Here is a 22,235-nt window from a genome sequence, read left to right as displayed (position 1 = left end):
TAGTATAGCAGCAGTTTTATTAGAACTGGGCCAAATTTCTTCATCAAAACAGAGCAAAGAGTCACACTGAAAGCTTCTCCTAGTGGAAAGACATTCTTGCACTTCTCCCAACGGGCCTCAGCATGAGTTTTATTCCCCTACAAGCTCCAATGCTCATAAACTACAGCTGGCCTGTCTGTAGAGCTTAGGTTACAACCAGAGCTGTGCATGTCCTGAGTAGCCTGTGATGCATGTGTAGGAGAATGTTTGTCCCATCACCTTTTGAGAATTTTTGGAAAAGTCCTGCCCTTCCCAAACACTTTGTAAGACAGTTTCCCTGATGAACGTGAAATATAACCAATGTAATGGATATATAAAACTATCTGGTGTGACAGGCTATATAAAGTCTATAATAAAACAAGTTTCCTTCCCACTGAATGCCGTTAGAAGTTTCTGTATTACCTATATGTTTTCATCAAACCACTGCATTTTAAGGCACTTTTCTCTATGATTCGTATTCCCCCTGTCAGACCAATCTAAAAATTTTAAAATGCAGCATATGAGCATAAAATCTGATTTCCTTCTAAAGTGTTTTTTTTTTGCCTTCCCCAACCCTGTGTAGTCTACTTTGTACTTTCCAGGCGCATGTGCTGTCTAATCTTCTTGAATTGCTGCTGAACACTGTCACCTGTCAGAAATCAGGGTGGTGTTTATTTGTCTTTGATGCTGCTGACATTGGTGTTATCTACTGTGTTGACATTCTTACCTTGTTTCCTGTCGCCGGGCCGTTCTGCACAGGAAGAGGCGGAGCGACCAGGGAGATGGAGGGATGAGGAGGAGTAGACCCTGTTCTGACTGTTGCCATGGGAACCAACATCTTGCTCTGCAAGACGGGCGACTGGGTTTGGACTAAAGAGTGAGAAGAAGAGAGTGAGAGAGAGATAGAGAAAAAAATTATAACTCTCTACTTGAGAAAAAGATGAATTGAGCCAAAATAAGTGAGGTGAAGTCAGCACAGGAGCGACGGGTGGGTGGAGACACTGAGACAGAAAGGACATTTCAGACTGATAATAGTGAAATTCCTCGCTGATAACAGGTTGGAACAATGTTCTGTTTCCTCTGACTATTATGAATAGAGAGTGATTAAGGCATGGGTGGGTGGCAGGCGTTCATACTCATGTCAACAGTGTTTCTCCTGTCAGTAATTTTTCTCCCTTTATGTAAGCCAATCAAATCTATTTTCAGTGCTTCCTGTGGAGGTGATTTAAAAGAAAAAAAGGAAAAAACACAGCAAAATAAAATCACAGCAATTTCTTTTAGTTTTTGTAGAGGGCCAGTAAAAACTTATATTTGGTCAGCCAATTGCTGCTTTCCGTCTCACCTCTGGTCCCGGGGCTGACTGACGCAACTCTGATTCCCGCCCCCGAGTGCACGCCATTGGCCAGGGCAGTATTGGTGGGAAGGGAGAGAATTTGCTGGTGGGTGAGTTGCGGGGATGAGGGGCTCTCTGTTGGCAGGATGTACTGGACCTGAGCTAGCGGCTTGAGGCTGGCGGGAGTAGTGTGAGAAGAGGTGGCAGCAGTGGGGTGGAGAACAGGAAGCGGGGTTTGTGTGTGCGGCTGTGGGGGCTGCGGGGTGACAAGCTGCACAGGTTGGGCAGCAGGAAAGGACCCACCCAGAACTAGGCTAGTGACCAGGCCGCTGCTCCCCAAAGGAGTTACACTGACTGGACCAGGAGAGGAGGATGAGGACAGGTACCCACCCCCTGCGGTGACTGGCAGCTGCTGTGGTCCACCTCCTCCAATCAAGAGAGTAGTTTTCTTGTCCTGGGGCAGACAGCCGAGAGGAACGGTTCCTTCCACCGCCTTGCTGGCGATGGGGATAGGCGTGCTGGCGATGGGTCGTACCACGTTGGTCACCATAGTGGGGGCCATGCGGACGGTGCTGAGGACCTGGGTCAAACCTGACTGAGTCAAAGTGAGGGGAGCCTGAGTGTTAGATGATGACCCTGTGATGGACAGAGAGGAGACACCCAGCCCACCTCCTCCACCTCCATCGCCTCCACCTGCTGCTGTTTCCTCTCTTTTGGATCCTTCCTCGCTCCCATCTTCTCCTCCATCTGTACCTCTCTTTCTCTTCCTCTCAGATCCCTCTTCACCACCACCTCCTCCTCCCCCGCTGCTGTTCCCTTTAGATGAGGTGGAGTCAGAGTGAGGGATGGAGGGAGAGGAAGAAGGGAGCGAGGAGCGAGCCATTGGCTGGAAGCCATGCTGCAGGGAAGAGAGAGACCGAGAGATGGAGAGAGAGAGGGAGAGAGATCAAAGCTAGGAAAGTTACTATGTAAAGTTCTTCTCATCTTTGTGAACACACAAGTCTCTGAACTTATAGTAACTCTTTGGGTTTTTAAAGTTTGATGGGAAAAATGAATTCAGAAAGAAAAAAGCTTAAATTAAAGCTCCGGCGATATGATGCCTTACATGCAGAATTAGTATGACTTTTCAAGGCTCTACACTGACAATTCAGCTGCATCTTAGCTAGCTAGTGAAAAGCTAGGCTTCAATAAACAGAATAGAGGGTATGCATATGACATAGATGACTGGAAGTGACTTCCATTGCATTCTGTCAAATCTGCATTTCCCATAGCAACAAGATTAATCCTGATTATTTAAGTAATTCAGAGATTAAATGTGGGAAGATAATCTTGGACATCTCAAACAGACTAATGTAATTATTCTTCTGCCTTGTACTGTTGAGGGTTGGGACAAGGTAGTACAGATAGTTTTGTTAAGAAAGGTGGGATGTGACTTCATATACTTTACTGCAGACATAGAGCCCATTCAGAGCCTCAGCATCTAACAATACCATGCCGGGGTTTTTGTTCAGTTGCTATTTACTGTGCTGTTAGCTGCTGGCTAACAGTGTACTATACTTAAGAGCAGTGGTTCTCAACAGGTCCAGAGTCAGGACCCAACGCCAACTCACTATTGACGAGTCACGGCTGAAACGTATTAAAATTTTCAATCATAACAAGTGTTTCTGATGAAAATGGTTCAGTTTTGATTCGAGATGCAACAAAAGGTATGACAAACAAAAAGAGATGAATAGGTCCTTCAGAATAAAAGTATGTCAAAGACTAATTTCCATATAATTTTTTTCTCTGGCAACCATCTGTAACCCACTGAAAATAGCTTTGTGACCTACATTTGGGTCCTGACCCACCAGTTGAGATCTAAGGCCTTAGAGACAAAAACACAAACAGCTAACATGGCGGCTGCTTTGTATTTCAAAATAAGCTTTGATAAAGTTTAAGATAAACAGTATCAGCATGTGTACTTAAAGAAATATTATCATACATTTCAGTCTATAGATGGTCAGAAATTTTCATATACTCATGCAGCTTAAATTTTTGTGAAAATTTTCTTACACCAAGGCAATCAATTCAAATATCAGTGACATCATTCAAGCTGAAAGACAGTGGGCTGAGTGGTAACTTTATCCTACTGCCAATGAGAGAAACACTCCAGCATATTCAGCAGGCTGCATACTTTCAAAGAAACATTTTTGACCTATGCATCAGAGGAGTAATCTTTGGATCGGGTATGCAGGTCATAACAATTCATCCACGGTGAATAATAGCTCAAGTTATTTGATAATTACTGCAGCTACCTGTCCATCTGGTTCATCCTCGTCACTGTCCGTCACTCTCTCTTTACACTTGAGGTCAATGGAGCCTTCGGGACAGGAATCCTCTGAGGGTGAGACGTGGATTAGCATTCAAACAATCTAAGCGAACACAACAATCTTTCAACTGTTTATTGGAAATGATTTTTGCATTTAGAGCTCAGAGAAAGAAGTTACACTGCTGGAATCTGGGTGTAAATTTGAAGAAGGCTGCTGTGAAACCATCTAATCACCACCAAAGCTAATTGTGTGCTTTTGTTTCTGCTATATTTTAACACTGGTGATTAACAGTCCATGACTGGAGCTCAGCAGATGACACGGCATCTTTTTTATATGCTAGGCTAGTGTTTTGCTGACATAGTCATTTAGACTAAGAAGGCTGAAGCTTTTTAAAGACACACTGATTGTTATGGGAACTGAAACTATGACCTTGTGGTTATGCAACAGGCTTTTTAAACACCACTAGACCACTATGCTGCTGTTCATCTAACTCACCCATGACATCATCGTCCCCCTCCTCTTCACAGATGACCATACGCTCCTCATCACTGGTCACGTCCTCACTGGCCCCGCCCTGGTACAAGGACTGAGGCAGGGCCCGGTGGCGAAATAAACTTGTCCCGTCATCCTGTTAGAAAAAAGAAGACTTTTACAACTTTTAAAAACTGTCTGAGAAGATGTTGCAAACTTTTTTGGGGAGAGAAAACTGATAATAAACTTAAAACTAAAAAGAAAGTCTTCTTTACTTGAGAACAACAGTTCTGAAGGATGCAACATCGCTTTTTTCAAAGCATGCATACACACACAGCCCAACATGAATGCCTTCAAAACAAAAGAGCTCACATGCAGACCTATCCCTCTGTGATTAGGAGCGAAGCAGCAAACACCAGTCTTGCACCTTCAAAGGCACTAAAAAAGTAGAAAGTGAAACCTTTGAAGTTGGAGGCTGAGCTCCCCCAGAGCTTTCAGTGGGTTTTTCAGCAGCAACAACTCAAGCCCTCACACAAAGAACAAAGAGCGTCCATTTGAACTGTTTTTTTAACAGCGGGCTTTCAGTTGAAGAGTTCAACCAGAATGCTGTGCAGTATGAAGGACACACATCTGCTGTGTGTGATTCGCAGGCTCTCACATACTCACAAACATTGCCCTGTTTTCATCTGACGCTTTCATTTTTTGCACTTTTATTTGTTTTACTTTTGCTTTGTTCTCTTAGATGCAGCAGACTTGTTAAAGGTGCTTTAATAATACGCTTGACAAGACTGAGAGCACATGATTTAAGCCTTAAGATTAAACTAGCTAGTGATCTGAAACATTTTCTTTAATCTCAAGGGTCTGTTCTCTGCCTCTGAGCTACAGATTAACAACCTCATACCTTCTCAAGGTCTCTCTCCCTCTCCCTCTGCTCCAGGGTGTGCACGGCACTCTGGGAAAAGGCTCGGGGACGGGGGTGCTGCCCCACAAACAGCCCCCCTCGACGCTCTGATCCCCCTGGCCAGCCCGAGCCCCCTCCCTTCCCTTCCAGCACCTGGGACTCTGAATGGGGATCTGAAAATGAGAAAAGACATAGCTAAGACAAAATATCATATTGTGCTTTAATGGAAACAATCAATAAACACAGTACCAGTTACATTAAGTCCACAGTTTGAGAAGAAAACATCTGGAATGTCCATAAACATCTACAATATTTTTAATAACTACAGTTTTTTTTTCAAGATATGGTTCTATATGGACTTGAGAATTAAGTAATTGAAAGACCCTAAAAGAGACAAAAATCATTCCAAGCAGTTGATGGGGATTGTGCCATCAAGATTGTAGTGCCAATTTTTGACCTGATTCCTTCCCTCAAACCAAAGTCAGCAAACGCCAGACTATCAGACGGATCTAAATATTATCTTGATAGATTTTCTTGTCACGTGTAGTGTGCTAAAAATCATCTTTTCCCCTCTGATCTGCTTGGAAGACAACAGGAGCCACTATGACTCTGAATCATAAATATTAAACATGTTCAATATTTACAATCAGAAATCCTGTGTGGGGAGAACACCGAGGCCAGGCATGAGCAGGATTGTAACAGAGCAACATCCAATCAGGCAGCAAGGTGACCAAAAAGGCCATGGCAATGATAGTACACATAAAGCATAAAGTAAGATGGACATCAGAAATTAAAGACCAACTTGTTGATTTGTGGGTATAACACAAGTATCTATATGTGATCTGTTTAACTACCACATTCAAACTGACGAGGCAGGAGGAGCTGGACTGAAACTGCTACCACAATGGATGTAGCAGGTAGCTAACAGCTAGCCACATTTAGCTTATTCACTCTAAAGCAGGGGTGGCAGTTCAATAATTTTACATATTTGTATATTTTTGGGGGAGTATTGTAATTCACTTTATTTTTTAAATAATTAATTGCTGAGTACAAAAATAAGAACTAAAGGTTAAAATGAGGAGGTCAAAACTTTTTCCCAGAGACATGAAATTGGCTAGTGGCTTGGCTTCATTTACACAATGGTCAGTAGCACAAAATGAAAGAATGGTTGCACTCCAAAAACAGCTGTAGCATTTCACTTTACCATAAAGGAGTGACTTTACCTAAACAACCTGGTTGAAGATTCATATTCTTTTATTGCTACTGCCCATGAAGGAAGGATCAGATTTTACTGTACAACCCCCTCATGTTGTACAGCAAAAGCAGCAACTCAGTACTTTGAGTAAGCTTTGAATTAATTTCTTTATGCACTTACTTGGGTAGATTCATAGACTAGTACTTTTACTTCTACTTGAGTATGTTTTAATTGTACCTGTACTACGACTGTAGTATAACAGTCTTGTACTCTTTCCACCTCTGCTGTAAAGTAACTCAGAGATTTGGAGTATTGAGAGTGGAGACTGGTTTTCATTTAACAGAATCTGTTAGTAAATGTAGTGTGCTGAGTCAGTCATCTCACTGCACACCAAATCTGATAAATCAGTCTTCATTTGTTGCCATCTCTCACAATGAAAAATCAGTTAAGATAGTTCAAATCTTTTAGTGCAAACTCCATCCCTATAAGCTCAATCAACACATACACTTACCTATGCTCTCTGACATGCTCCTCTCCCGTTGCTCCTTCGGTGTCCCCCGGCCCTCTGACAGCGACTTCCTGCGGTCTTTGTTGCACCACTTCCAATCAGGATGGGCTCTGAAGTGGGCCTCTTTCACCTGGAGGAGGAGAGGGTCTAGTTTATACGAGCAAATTATTATTGCTGTTGATGCAATTGGATGTCCTAATTTCAAAATTAAATACACCTGAATGACCACTTAAGGACAGTTTTGCATTATAGTTAGTAAAGTACTAAACTTCATGTTTGGTAAATAAATAAATAGAAGCATATTGCATCCTACCTGTGAATAAGCTATTATTAGACACAGGTTACTTCCAGAAGCCCCCACAATACAGGAGTGGATTGATACTGTAAATGTTATTTATGTTATGGAAGTGATCACGTTTTGTTTGCGTCTGCAGAAAGATGTTTTTGTTCAACTTTGGACCAACTGGGTTAAATATGTCAAACCCATTCAGACAGATTTCGTGGTGGAGACCATCCAAGGATATTTTGGTGCTATCTAATCTTACCAAACTACATTGTTGTAATTTTTACGTACTTTCCCCCCTAGAAAATTTCTGATATGTCTTTGGCTGATCTTGTGTGCATACTTCACCTTTTCCATGTTTTACTTACTTTTTTAATACTTATAAAAAGAAAAGGCTGAACTGCAGAGGAAACACAGCTACTTTTCCATGTGTACACTGTGAATCGATGTCTGTCTTTCAGAATTTAAAATAAGAAATAAAAAAAAATAATAATAACAGTCCACTGATTTTTTTAAAGTACCTGGAAGGCTAGATCGTGGTACTGCTGCTTCTCATTGGGCCCCAGAGCGTACCACCACTCCCCCAGGATCTTGCTGACCGTTCGGTTGTCCTGGTTGGGATGTCGCTGGTGCACCAGGGCCCGATGGCGTTTACTGAAGATCATGAATGCATTCATGGGACGACGGATGTGATCTTTCTCCCTCTGGGTGACGGTTTGAAAAGACAACAGAATTTTATAAATGACATCAGTGCGGCTCTACTTTTCCATCTTGTTTTATTTTCCATACTGATCCAGCATGGTGGACTGACCTTTCTGTCTCCATCCTTCGGCAGGGCACTGAGGGACTGAGTGCGTCTCTTGATGGGGCCAGAGGAGGGAGCTGGATCGTTGGTCACACCTGGGGAAAACCTGTATTCACACACAAAGGGAAAGTGAAACTGTGATTCTATGAGAGACAGACATCAGGGGAAATTCCTACCTGAGAGGAACTTTTAGTACAGTAACATGCGTAAAATGAACCAGGAGTCAAAATTTACCAAGATACTTTGTCTATGCACTGTTGACTTTGTCTTGACTTTGTGTTTTTTCCCTGTTATTGGCTGATTCTGAAACTAAAACCTTTCTGTTATCTCTTCAGCTGTTTTCACAGCACATGGTCAATTCTAAAAAAAAAAAAAAAACCCCACATCACCTGCCCTTTTCAAGAATACTTAATTGTACTCTTCTTGTGAGTCACTGGATAGTTTCCAGAGAAAAATCCATATGAGACAGGATAAGAAACAAGGCAAACAGAGGCAGTCCCAGACTAGGGTAGGTTTGATACAATTATGTTACAGTATTTGGAAGAAAGTAGTATTAAAATGATTACAAATTTGAGTTGAAAGCATTTCATTTCAGAGCGATTAAGGTACAGACATAATAATATATAGAGACACTTGCCTGTACAGGAAAGTTATAAGAAATTAGTTCAATGTATGGTTTTCATATTCATGACAGATTTCTACACGTAAGAATTAAATACAATGCTTAACAAATTTATTAGACCACCTGTCTCAGAGACCATCCAGCATCATGAAGTGCTTTAATGTGGACTCTTTCATTTCCAGTGACCTCTCCGCGTTTTACCATTTGAACAGGAATGAGAAATTTCAAACTGAATTAACCTTTTTATACCCAAATTTGAGCCGGATCACTGGGCTTCTCTGAGAAGTCAGAAATTAATCAAGCATTACATTCAACCACTAAAACTAATTTTTCTGTTCAGGAATGCAAGTAAATAACTATAATTTGACATATTAATCAAGAAATAATAATTTGCTTTACTATTTTTTCAGTTTCTTTGTAAATCAGTAAATTTAAAAATTAATAATTATATTTTAGCATTAAAAATATCATTTCGGTTAAAGCGTTTCTACATATTGGAGTAGTAACCATTGCAGAAACATAAAAAATGATTTTGGTTTTACCAGTTTTTACCAATGCTGTTAATTTAGGGCAGTTGTGGCAAAAACCTTACTTTGGGAGGTGGTCTAACAAATTTGTTAAGCACTGTATGTCCTCAATAAACCTGGATTAGTTTTGTCTGTGCAACTTGTAAGAAAAAGTCACATTTGAAAGTAAAACAGGTCTGACTCAGAGAGAAGTATTTTGAAACTTTGATCTTCCAGAGAGAGTGTCTGTGTCTGATATTTGATCTCCTGGTGGGCCTACAATACATGATATGATGTTTTAGTGTTTCCACATTTTGGTTAAGTTTTAAAGGTGCAAATAGTTCAAGAAGCAAAAGAGAAGCACACACAGTCTTTTAAAAAGTAAAATTTAGCTGTTGGAGACTAGATGAAAAGTATTTAAAAAAGACAAAACTTTACAAGTACCAGAGCAATCACAAGGTCTCACTGAGATGGAGGTTATGTAATAATTTGGTTGGGGTTCATTCAGATGTGCTATTTTTGTGCGTGTTTATGGGCATATGCCTGAACGTGTGGGTGGTTTAAAAGCTTTCTTTGTATTGGAAACACAAGGAAACATAATGGGAGACATCATAAGGGATGAAGGCTTACAGAATATCTTTGGATATTTAATGTTGGCAACGTGTATACATAAGTCCTTCTCTCAATAAGACCCTGATACAGCACTATAATACACTCCACTAAAAGTACACTCTAATCATGCATCAAATTTGAATGAAATATTTTTTTTTCCTGAAGCCACTTTTACTTTAACAGAAGCTGCCATTACTAATAATTGTGCATAGATGTTATTTGAATGCTATCATTGCTGTATGGCCTGATTCAACAAAGAGAATTAAACATAACCTTGAACAAAGGGAGCCCAGGTAAGCAGCTACTTGGCTTAAGTACTCTCCAGACAGTTGCTACAGACATCTAGTGTCCACTAAGGACACCTGGAAAAAACTTCAAATGCAATTGAGAATACTGATTTCTTACATTTTTTATTCAACTAACATTACAAAGACTGTCAGTGCCTTGTTTTTTCCTTGCAGCTGAAAAGAGCAGACAGGTTGTTGTAGTTTAATAGATGCATTAGCTGAGACTTAAAAGAAGATGGAAAAGTAGCATAAAAAGTAGTTGAAACAATGAAACAAAGAGAAAAAAACAGAACAACATAAATGTAAACTACACCCATTTATAATGTTCTGAAAGTAGTTAACAGTAGTTGTATTCTCCTCAAACAATTTGTATAAGAATAGCTAAGGAGCTAATAAATGGTTGCTAATTATGTCAACTTTGTTTCTGTGAATGCTTTTAGTTTCTCCATTGAGATGTAGCCGGATAACAGGTGTAACCACTGCACCACTTAAGAGACTTTTCAAGCTTTTCTTTTTGTGCTCTCAATGATGGCGGCTCTAAAGAGAGCCGCCATCATTGAGAGCACAGTGACCCTGAAACATTCAAAACCACACTAGCAGCCAGACAGCCACGCAGCCTGTCTGAGTCACTCTGAAAGAGCAATAACCCAGCCAGACGCAGAGACACAGCCTGAGACTGAGTGGAATGAGCAAGCACAGACTGTATAACTCTTGCCAAAGACACACACACAAGCACTGATGCAACTGGTATAAAAGTTGTTTGTTTGTTGTTGTTTGTTTCTTCGGATGTGCTGCCATTGGTGGATGTTAGTGCACCCGGCAGAGTGTAGTGTTGTTGAGAGTTTTAAAGCTGGAAAATCAAACTACTCAGACATAGTCATGATGATTTTCTTCTACAGTATATGGTGATCTACTTTCTACTGAGTCATTATGAGAGTTTCACAGAGGAAATACATAATGTAGAAGCTGCTGTCTCAAATTAGCTCACAACAACAAATAAGCACAACAAGTTGGTATTTCTTTACAGAGCTTTGGTATAATTTCACACTAGGAGTTTGTGAAGAGGAATAACACCCTGAAATCACACCAGGAACATATCCCTTTCTTCTGATAATCAATAGAACAAAGAAATCCTAAATACTTCATCAATAAACATGAAAGCGTGCCATTATAAACCATGTGGTCGTTCAATTAAACAGAAATGAATGACCACACTTGCATGTAAACAAGACCTAAATTGGATCAAAGTTTGTCTGGCAGTTTTCTCGGTCTGACTGGCAGACTGGCCTCATTTTCCAATGTGGTCAATGTGCCACAGAGCTACTCTACACCTGAATATAAATTAAATCTTTTGTTTTCTTTTCTTCCCCTATTTCTTCTCTTGATTCAGTTTGATCACCGTAGCTGTTGCTAGACTTTGACAAACATAAGAAAATGCATGGCTGAGTGCTCTGAATTATGATATGTTGAATGGGTTTTATTGCTAAATAAACATGGAGAAAACATAAGATGCTGTAATAAAGTCTGACCTCAGTGATGAGAGGGAGAAAAAAAGGCACAAAACAACAACACGTCTTTGTACTTACGGGTCATCAGTATCACTCTCTGTTTCGCTGTCAGCCCCGCCCCTGTCTGAAGGAGGATTGTCATTGGTCGGGGGAGGGCATGACGGCGATCCCCTCTCAAGGTCTGGAGGGCCGGACCGCCCGTCGCTCACCAGGGCTACACCGCAACGAGGCTCTGAGAAAACAGAAGACATTTATATGTCGGTTAGAGAAAAGCTTTATGAAAGTAACAGTGCCATATGTGTAAACGCGAGGCTCGCAGCTTGTTGATGGAAAGCTCTATTCTGGCCAACTGACTGTGGGAGGTGTGAGAATCTGTGACTACGTTATGTGATAATCTGTTGCAGTAGTATGAAAAACACCCCTTATATCAGACTGAGCTGAAGACAACTCGCACGTACAGAAAACTGTGCCTTAATGTGCCAAAAATCTGATGAGTATTACAGAAGTATTTTGCAGTTGCATTCTGTAATTATAATATATAAAGTGTTTCTTTTATTCTGCAGTTGTGAACAACAGTAATTGATGCCATTAAGTAAGCTTGTTCCATTTTACTGGTGTGACTTCAGACTTGCCTGCATTAGGGGGATGAATACTTGCAGCAAATCCTTATATTAAAGGTCAAGGGCAATTTGGGGAGCTTAAGACTGAATGATCGCACAAATGGAATCTGCTTTTCATAAAGGAAAACCAAACAATCAGTACATTTGCATGCAATCAGTTAGAGTTGATTTAATGATTTAGTCCAACTTAAATGTGTCAACCCACCTGAAACAGAACTAAGCTGGATTTGTAAAAGTTGGACTAACACACCTAGATAAAGCAGTTGGAAGTTAATTCACTCTTGCATTTCTACGCCTAATTCAGCCCCAATCTTGCGGAAGCAATTCTGGACAGACACTGACACAAAAACAAACTGTTTGCGGGTCTCTTTTTGGTTGTCAGTTGTGTTGTCTTAGTTGGTCAACTGGAAGAAAGTCCAACAGTAACTCCCTACAAAAAGGTATCACCAGCTACTCTCACACATTCAGAAACACTACTGTAAATAAATCAAATTTTCCCTCATGCTTGTATACTGAGACAAGGACAGTATTTCAGTTGAATAGCCGGTATGAAATGTACATGTAAAAAACAGACTTGTTTTAGAAAGGGTCTTTCATATTTTTTCTAAGTGCTAGATGCCATTCATTTTTACATTACAACGGCCCTTTAAGCCAATTCAGACCAGACCAGATTCAAAGGTTAGCGACAAGACAAGTTGTAACTTTCAGCTGCTTACGGAAATTTTTTGAAAGCTTGTCAATAAACTCTGCTGCAACGGGAGGAGAAGATGCATTGCTTCCATAGCAAGACTTCTCACATTCTCTTTAAAATTATAGGTGGGCAGTAAACCGATATTAATACAGTCATCAATAAAATGTCTGCCATGGTATGGATTTTTGCAACATTGTCATCATCATCTAAAGGCTTGTGCTGTGTTGTGGTGCACACATGAGACTCTAACGATGCCACTATTAGTAATAAAGTGATGTGTGATAGACAACAGCTCAGTCATCAGCATGTTTCACTCTGACACTAAAGAGCAGCCATGTAACAAGCCAAAAAGCACCCGTTTATATCCATGTGATTAATATGAAGTAATATGGTTATACTGTAACGTAAAATGTGTGTTCTCTCCTCCTGAAGTTTGATTTATGCAATAACAGCAACATGAAGCAAGTGCTGGCTTTGCACAGCTTCTGTCTGGGATTTCAATACAAACTGACCTAAAGATGGTCTGTCTTAGCCCAGCGTTGCAGTAACTTGTTTTACACTGGCTTGAATAACCGTTTAAAGGTGTATCTGAACTGATGACTTGCTTGTTTAAAGTTCACAATGTGGCGATAAACAAGGTCAGAGAAGCAGTTGTAGACTCTGTAGGGCCTTTATTGTGAATGCCCACATCAGGAAACACACCTCAGCAAAAGAAGAACACACAGCCATAGGGACACCTATAAAAACATTTTCTGTGATTTTATGCTCATACATTATTTTAGAATGCCATCACAAGTTTTTTTAGGAGGAAAAAGGGGGTTCAAACCCCTGAATAAGAATTTAAATCCATAATATGAAGCCTAGTGTTACTTCATGCAGGACATGGTAGTCATACGCCCAGCCGTGATCCACTGACAGCCAGCTGATCCTTATTATAGCCTCCCAGCTCCCACAGCCAATCACAGCTCTTTTTCTCAACACAGCAGAATATTTAAGTATGACATACTTCTCACTGATACCCCCTTGAATTGCTGATGCACCATTCTGCTGCTACTGGCAAAGCTTCACCTCCTCCACCCCAGCCTCCTCCTTTAGAGCATAAAGCTTGTGCACCCTCATATTCAGATTCATACAACTATAGATAAACTGCTTTTGAACTAATTCTATTGTATTCAATATGCATTGTCATTAATGTATCCATCCATATGGGGGTTTCTAGCCATGCGCTCCTTGGGAAATCCAAGCATGCTGCTTGACTAACCCAGGGAGCATCTTTTGAACAGAGCCATTGCCACCAAGTAAAACTGTATATTTTCTTCTGCAATAAAATAGTTTAATGTATGACAAGAGTGTCCCTGACTGAACTCTTTTAAGTTTCTAAAACTGTGATGTAATACCATTACCATTGAGGGCAAAAAAATACTGTGACATGGTATTTAGGCCAAATTGCCAAGGCCTACATTAAAGTGATTTATTTTCTAAGATACTACACAATCAGTTTGTCTCAACAGGACAGACAGTTCTGCACATTTACTGAAGTGTCACAGCGCTTCCTCTCTCTCTCTTTTCTAATAATTTAACAATTTACTATTTTTGGAATGAATTTATATTTTTTCTGCATCTTTATCATCACAATAATGTGCAAACTTAGGCTGTATGGTTCCTGCATGAGGGTGAACTATTACCGTTTCTCATGAAAACAATTACCGCCATGGATGTGTCTTGGCATCATTATCGTAGCAGGGCAGTACAATTTTGCTCACTGCGACACAAACACAAAAACGCTTTGCTCCTTCAGTAGTGTTTTAAATGAGATAGCTACTGAAGACAATCTTTTTTTCCATGGACAAATAAAGCCTCTTCAGCCTGCAGTTTCTCATATTAGTGAGTAAAGCACCACATGTCCTGCTTAAGTTCACAGATGATCAAGAGACAGGAGTGTTTATGAGGCTAAAAAGTGTGAAACGTTTATTTAAAAACAAAAGATAATGTAATCATAAACAGCATGATTTTATCTCACAGAATATTCTGCCTTTAACAAATATTTGTTGGCGTTAAACCTTTCAAAACAAGATTTCAATTCCCATTTTTTCTGCTTGCAAACTTGCAAACCAACGTGACAAACTAAATCACAATCAACACCATCAGCTGGCCTGAACTGTACAAATCTTTGGTTTGAACTGGGCTTTAGATTTAGTTTAATCTTTCACCTTTGTTTTTTACTTATATGACACAGCCACGAAGAGATTATAATAGTGTTACAATTCCCCAAATATTGAATTTATCTATATATATAAATAAATTAATAGCATGAGAAGATGATGTAAGGACAGTAGATCCCTAGTTTCTGATACGGGGGTTTGCTGCATTTTTCTATGATTGATTTGAGAAAAATAAAACTTTTCTGTTTCTGATTCCTGGTCGGTGAGTTCAAGTGTTGGAAGATTTTGAACTTGTATTCTGAAAAACGTTATCTACTATTTGCTGACATTACAACAGCTAAATAATGAATCAATCCTTCCAGTTCTCAAACAGCCAGAAAAGACAGATAAAGAATGAAGACTTAAAAGCCTTTAAATAAGACTTCATGCAGCTCTGTAAGAAAACACAGTCCTAGGAGTTTGCATTTAGATAACTGACCATCCTCATCGAGTCAAATTTAGTCTCAGACAAAAAATTAGTGCTCTTGCCAATAAATATTGTTATCAACAATGTTGCTGGAACTATATTGGTGTGAACACCAACTGTGCTGATTTGCAATTCAGTCGCAACTGTTTTGGGAAACACTGACTTGGCTGCAGGCATGTCCGACCATTTGTACTGGCTGTGTGCTGGAGTGTTTTGGCAGTGTTTATTTGTGAAACACAGCCCTACAAAGGGTTTCCTTTTCTGATTATTGTGGGAAATACTTGTTTATAATATGCAGTCGCATATATATTTGTATACAAGCTGTGAAATTAGCCTTCTGTGTCTCTCGCTTCGTTAAAAAGTCATGGTGACATGTCCAGAGAAAAGGAATAGGGTCATTCGTTACCTTTGCTCTGATTGACAAGCTGTTGGCCATCAGCAGGCTGGGCAGCCGCTCCTGATTGGCTGGGCTCCAGGAAAGGGACTAGTGAATGCCAAGGGAACACTGGCACCGACCGAGGCTCCACGTTGGTCCAAACTGTGGGAACATGAAGGCAGAGAGAAGAGAGAGAAAACAGAAAATTAAAAATGTCATTATGTTTATCCACTTCAGTATCATGGTCTGTGGACAGAAGGTAGCGTTCTGCCCTCTGGCAGCATGTGAAATCCTATGTGATCATCGGCCAACTATGAGCCAAAGTGTTACTAAAAACTACACTTTTCATCGAAACTGCCAGAGACCGAAGACCATGAATGGAGTTGTGCATTCAGTCACCTTCTCTGCCCCCATCTCCAACACACGCACAGACACCATCCCTCGGGATAATGAGAGCTGAGGGGTCATGTGATGGGATGAGGGAACCTGTTATTTTATCCACAGAGATTCCAGACTCCAGACTACCCGCTGTCTAGACTGCTGCCATGCTGCTGTGGACTACATTAAAAGATGGGTCTTATGTAAACAAGAAATATCACAACACTGTTGTGCACTCACAATCATAGATAACAAATATTTGCAAAGTCACAGAAATACAAGTAATCCTGTTATGAACTACAAACCTCTTTTAACATTAAATCATTTTTCTCCCAGTATGGCGGGATGCTGGCCCAACACATATATCTGAACTGACAAGTTCAGTTTGACAGACTGCCATGAAATTATGCATAGACATTTTTGATCCAAGAGAATCCTTATATGACTGTGGTTATACATTCTGCATGTATATTTTGGTTTAGGAGAAAATCCACCTGCAGAAAAAAAACAATGGCATAATCTTCAATTGTTGTCTGTGTTTACTGCAAAGTTTCAAATGTCAGCCTGCTAACACTTGTTTAACTGTGGCAAAGATAGTTAAGAACCATATCTACAAAATATTATCAAATTAGCACTTCCATTTCAGTGATTTTTCATGTGAATAATAGTTTGATGCAGGGTGGGAAATTAGCACCCACCACCAGCCATACAAAGGTATTTTTGAACAGTGTCTGGTGAATTTACTCAGCTTACCTGCCACCAGAGCAGGCACATAAAAAAATCTAACAGTTCGGTTTTGTAACAGTAAACAGCATGAATTTAGCCCTGTTTTTTTGGCTTGTTTCAACAACCAAATCACTATTGACAGAAGGTCCCCACCTCCTCCTCCCCGTGTCAGAGCTGCTGTCAAATGTTTGCAGTCGACTGTGTGCTTGAATGGTTTGACTCAGTATCATACGAGAGCAGTGCTGCAACCTGCCTACCTGCTAAAAGTGTCTTTATACAGACAATTTGCTTGTCTGATGTCAAAGCTAGTTAAACAAGGCCTAAAAATCCAGTGTGAGACTGAGGGATTCGTATGTGCTAAGGATCATTGGTGTGTCTCCTGCTCTTGATAGAGAAACAAGATCTTGAATGAATACTATACTATAATACTAAATATAATATACTACAGTTCTTGATTTTCATATCATACCTCATCCCATTTTGTTGCTTGTTAAAATAAAGTGGCTGATAAAAATGTGAGTGGCTGGTACATTTATTAGCCCACCGGCCAAAGTGGAAGGTAGGCAAAAAAAGATCATTTCAAACCCTGGTATAAAGATAAAAGCACCACAAAGCTTAATTATTAGCACAACACAGCTGCAAATGCTAAGGCCTGGAAAAAATGTCGCAACACATAATAAAAGGAAAAAATGTTCAATTTTGAGCCATATGGTTTTCACAGAAAAGCATGTACGTGTGAAAACAAAACCTCCTACAACTCCACATATAACTAATATTTCCTTAGAATTAATCATTTGAATAACTGACTTAAAACATCACCAGTACTGCCAAAACCTTCACTAAAACCCAGTTAGACCACTTAACTTAAATAACAACCCTTGATACATTTGATAGATTAATCAAGCTATATTTACATCCTCATAGATCAAAACTGGTCAGATCCTGTTACCACAACGGAACACTTAATTAGCATTGAAGGAAGTGAATTTAGCTTTTTAAATCCTACTTATCAGATCAATCTCAATTTATACACATTAGTAATTACTTTGACATATGACAGGGATAATCATAGGTTATTTTACAAGATTAACTGTTTGGACTTACTCACCTTATATATTTTTCTCTCTGTAATATAACCAGAAAATGTTTTTTATGTTTTATAATTATACAGATGACATCCAATTATACTATTAAATGAATAGTGATGAAACCAATCAGTTAACTAAACACAAAACATGCCTGAAGGGTATACAGACAAAAGAGGACCAGAAATGCTCTGCTGCTAAATTCAGACATAACTAAAGCAGTTATGCTAGAGTTACCCTCATGGTATTATCATAGCCTCCAGCAACACAGTTAAGAATCTGGTAGTCACCTTTGATTGCAATTCAACTCCCAAATAAAACAAGCCTAGGTTGAAACCTAGTATATTGCTGATTGCAACTATCTGGGATGACTGTTGAAATGCCTGACTGAACTTTGGGTTCTGATTGGTTTTTGGGGTGTGTAATTGTGTTGTTCCTTATGTCTGTATGTTGAGAAATGGAGGTTCCCAAAAGTTTAAAACACAAAGCTCTGTCAGCAGTAAACAGCCAACCTGACACGCCAGATAGACTGTTTGATATATCCATTTCATGAGTATATTTACGATTCTTCTTGAAAAACTCCCATAGTGAGCATTTGGGAAGGGCAGGACTTTTCCAAAATTCTCGAAGGTAACTGGAGGAATAATCTGTCTGTCATATTCATGATTCGCCAGTCAGAGACAATTTTACCAAGACAAAACAAAATGATGATGTGCACATGCGCAACCCTTGAGCTAACAGGCTGCTGCTGCTGTAGATTGCTAATGGTGGAGTTTCCTGGTGAATAACACCTGTCAGGAAATGAACAAAAACATCTTCTCTGCCAAGACAAGCTTTCAGTGTTCCTCCAAGCCCTTGTTTGAAAAAGAAATGTGGTCCAGTTCTGATTAAACTGTATTCCTACAGCTACACCTGAGCTCACAGCTACCACGGCAGCAGCCACTGGAGAGAGTTGAAAACATATTTTGTGTCATGACAAACTTTCAGAGTCACTCCCTACCACTGTTTTATTTTAATAAAGACACATTTTCCAATTCAAAACTGCTGCTGTGGCTAAGTCCGAGCTAATCAGTCCACTAGCAGGCCTTGTATAAATCCACTCACACAACAACCAACCATTTCCCCTGTAACTATCCCACAGTCATGCCGAAACAGTTTAGCAGAAAAGCGAAAACATCTGTCACATCATAAAAAGCTTTTAGTGTTATTTTCACTATTTATTTCATGCAGAAAACGTGGTCCTGTTCTAGTAAAACTGACAGTATGCAAAAGCTACATCCAAGGTCATCACCAGAGAGGAGGCAGCCATTAGAAATGGCTTTGATTACAACTAAACCCTGGCCATAGCACAACTCTGTATGCACAGCTCTGAAAGTATCGTCACTCAGTCAGTCAGACACATACAGATCCATGTGTAGGGCTGACTTCAGCGGTCAGCCAAAAAATCAAGGGCGGCCTCCTTTCATCTACTTAAAATACAAAAATAGGCACATCCTGTTTTAAAGTGATGCAGAACAACAAGTTTATGTATTCAATTCTGTTTTTTTTTGGCAGGATAACTGAAATGTGTTGTTATGAGGCTCCCTTAATAAGACCTGGTTCATCTGTTCCAAATGCTGGTGCAAGTGTATTGAAAAAAGCTGAGGATGAAGACTGTATTTCTTTTGCAGCTATAATAGCCTCTACAATTCTTGGAAGTCTTTCCATAGGATTTTGGAGTGTTTCTGTGGGAATTTGTGCTTATTCATTCTGCAGAGCATCTATGAGATCAAGCACTGATGTTGGACAAGAAAGCCTGGCTAACATTCTCAGTTCCAGTTCATCCCAAAGGTGCTCAGCAGGGTTGAAGACAGAGCTCTGTGCTAGCCAGTCAAGTTCTTCCACAGCAAACTCATTAAACCATGTCTTTATAGTCCTTGCTTTGTGTACTGGAGCACGGTCATGTTGGAATAGAAAAGGCCCTTCCCCAAACTGTTGCCACAAAGTTGGAAGCAAAGCATTGTCCAAAATGTCTTGGTATGCTGAAGCATTAAGATCAGCCTCACTGGAGATAAGGGACCCAGCCCAAACCATGAGAAAACAGTCCTATACCATTATCCCTCCTCCACCAAACTTCACAGTTAGCACACTGCAGTCAGGCAAGTAACATTCTCCAGGCATCCGCCAAACTCATATATTACTGCCAGTGGAAGCTCAGAACTCTTCAGCTCTGGAAACAGCAAAGTGTTGGCAACTTTTACACACTATGCATCCTATGATTTTAAGTGCTCTTCCACTTTGTGGCTGAGTTGCTGTTGTTCCTAAATGCCTCCACTTTCTAATTAACATCACTCACAATTGACTGCAAAAATCTCCAGCAGGGATGACATTTCACAAACCCTCTTATTGCAAAGGTGCCATCCATCACAGTATCCCGCTAGAAGTCACTGATCTCTTCAGAATGGCCCATATGGTATCACTGATGTGGAGAGACTGCATGGCTTCTTGCTTGTTTTTATACTGTGGAAACGACTCTGACTGAAACACCTGAATTCAATAATTAACAAGTGTGGGCAAATATCACTGTGTATATTTCTACCACTGCTCAATAGAGAGTGTACTAACATACTGTATCACTAACCTGACACACCAGATGGATTTGTTTCATACATCCATCTGGGAAAGCTTCAATAGGAAATGTTTGAGAAAAGGCAGAGGCTTTGAAAAAAACTCGGAGTATGATTGGGTGAACGTTCTGTCTGTCACATCTCTATGGGCCAATCAGAGCAAAAAAACACATGATGTAGCAGCTATCAACCTGCGTGTGCGCAGCTAGTGATGAATAACGCAAAACATGGCGACTACAGACATGTAAGTACTTGACTTTTGTCCTTTCTGAAAAGAAAACAATTCACTGCTGTTCTTTGTTCTTCTTTTAACGAAGAAATGTCATCAAGTTCTGATAAAACTGGCGCTTTAGCAGCATCCACGCTAATCTCTTCCTCCATATTTGCACCAGCTCTTGCTGCTGCTTGTTTACGTCACAACTCTGCTGCGCCTGAAAGTACTTCCCCTTGTCGCTGATTGGTCCTGTCACTTTCTAACTGGGCCCAAACGGTTCAGATGGGGGCTTTGCAAGATGGATTTGCCAGTGAAAAACAAGGAAACGGGCGGATCCAACTGCTTTGCAAGGTTACTGTATCACAGCATGGTTTGCTGCACAGCAGCGAAAGCAGGAAAGCCCTCCAGAGAGTCATCAACACGGCTCAAAAAATTATCGGACTGCCCCTGCCCTCACTTGAGGACGTCTTCAAAATGCACTGTCTCCGTAGAGCCAACTGCATTCTTAAGGACGTCACCCATCCATTCAACCACCGTTTCACACTGCTACCATCTGGTTGACGTCTAAGGACTGTAAAAACTCGCACATCAAGGTTTAGAAATAGTTTTTATCCCATAGCTATTACTGAACTGAACTCTCAAGGAATCATTACGGGACGAGATCCAATATGATTATCTCGCCTGGTGCAATATGATCATTAATTACCATGCACAATATGATCAATAATAACCAAGTGACTTTTAATTAACTTATTTTTATGTTTATTATTATTATTAACTGTGGTTTTTGGCACTGTAGACTGCATCGAATGCACAAGGACTTTTTAAGAACTTTTTTAAGCTCTACTTATCTGCTTATAGCTCCATTTATTTTTTGTTTTCTTGTATGTCCTCACTTTTAAGAGTAGCATAGCAAATTTTGTTGTACATTGTGCAATGACAATAAAGGGTATTCTATTCTAATCTATTCTATTCTATTTTATTCTATTCCATAGTGAACCCAGTGAAGCTTATTGTATCCAATCACGATGCAGGTTTGCTTGTGGTACCTAAAGACTCTTAAGTTGTATGAAAGGTGATACCTTTTGTCATGAAGAACCTCTTCTATGCAATAATGTACCACTTTGAGAAGCAGACATCTTTTCTTCTTGATAGAAAACCAAATTTAAAACTTTCCTCTTGATGAAGTTTATGGTTAGGACTGGATAAGCTCACCTTCAACGAACTCCCTGGTGGTACAGTTATAGACTCTAGGTGCCTGGGGACTGGATACACAAAGTTCCTCTCATCCTCTCTCTTTTCATCATTCATACATTCATTCATAGGACATTTAAGTATGTTACTAACTCTGTCTTCCCAAGAGGTTTTGTGCTCTCTCATCTTGCAGGTTTGTGTGGATAATGCAGACGTCCACTGCTGTTGTTGGTCTCCATTATTATCATCGTTGCTACTGTGTGTCTGTCTCTCGCTAACTCTCTGTCTTGACCGGGTTTGTTGCAGCAGATGGCTATCTAACAATGACACTGGTAACACTTGAGGTTTCTTCCAATCAA

At 40.1% G+C, this 22,235-nt stretch overlaps 1 protein-coding gene across 3 annotated transcripts in view; it reads right to left on the bottom strand.

The window, feature by feature from the left end:
- Window positions 1-22,235, bottom strand: part of cica (capicua transcriptional repressor a) — a 52,299-nt gene that overhangs the window by 14,147 nt on the left and 15,917 nt on the right. For 2 of the 3 annotated variants that reach the window (XM_041807979.1, XM_041807980.1), the window contains exons 4-13: window positions 15,704-15,835; window positions 11,437-11,590; window positions 7,830-7,929; window positions 7,540-7,722; window positions 6,739-6,865; window positions 5,033-5,205; window positions 4,156-4,288; window positions 3,646-3,728; window positions 1,361-2,249; window positions 746-888 (exon numbers count right to left, since the gene is read on the bottom strand). In XM_041807979.1, the coding sequence (XP_041663913.1) occupies window positions 746-888; window positions 1,361-2,249; window positions 3,646-3,728; window positions 4,156-4,288; window positions 5,033-5,205; window positions 6,739-6,865; window positions 7,540-7,722; window positions 7,830-7,929; window positions 11,437-11,590; window positions 15,704-15,835 (2,117 nt within the window). The remainder of the gene's footprint in view (window positions 1-745; window positions 889-1,360; window positions 2,250-3,645; window positions 3,729-4,155; window positions 4,289-5,032; window positions 5,206-6,738; window positions 6,866-7,539; window positions 7,723-7,829; window positions 7,930-11,436; window positions 11,591-15,703; window positions 15,836-22,235) is intronic. The other variant, XM_041807981.1, reaches the window with a different exon arrangement.

Source organism: Cheilinus undulatus, linkage group 16, assembly GCF_018320785.1.
Source record: "Cheilinus undulatus linkage group 16, ASM1832078v1, whole genome shotgun sequence".
NCBI lineage: Eukaryota > Metazoa > Chordata > Actinopteri > Labriformes > Labridae > Cheilinus > Cheilinus undulatus.
The sequence above is the reverse complement of the archived record's forward strand: the minus strand, read 5'-3'. Positions and strand labels throughout refer to the sequence as shown.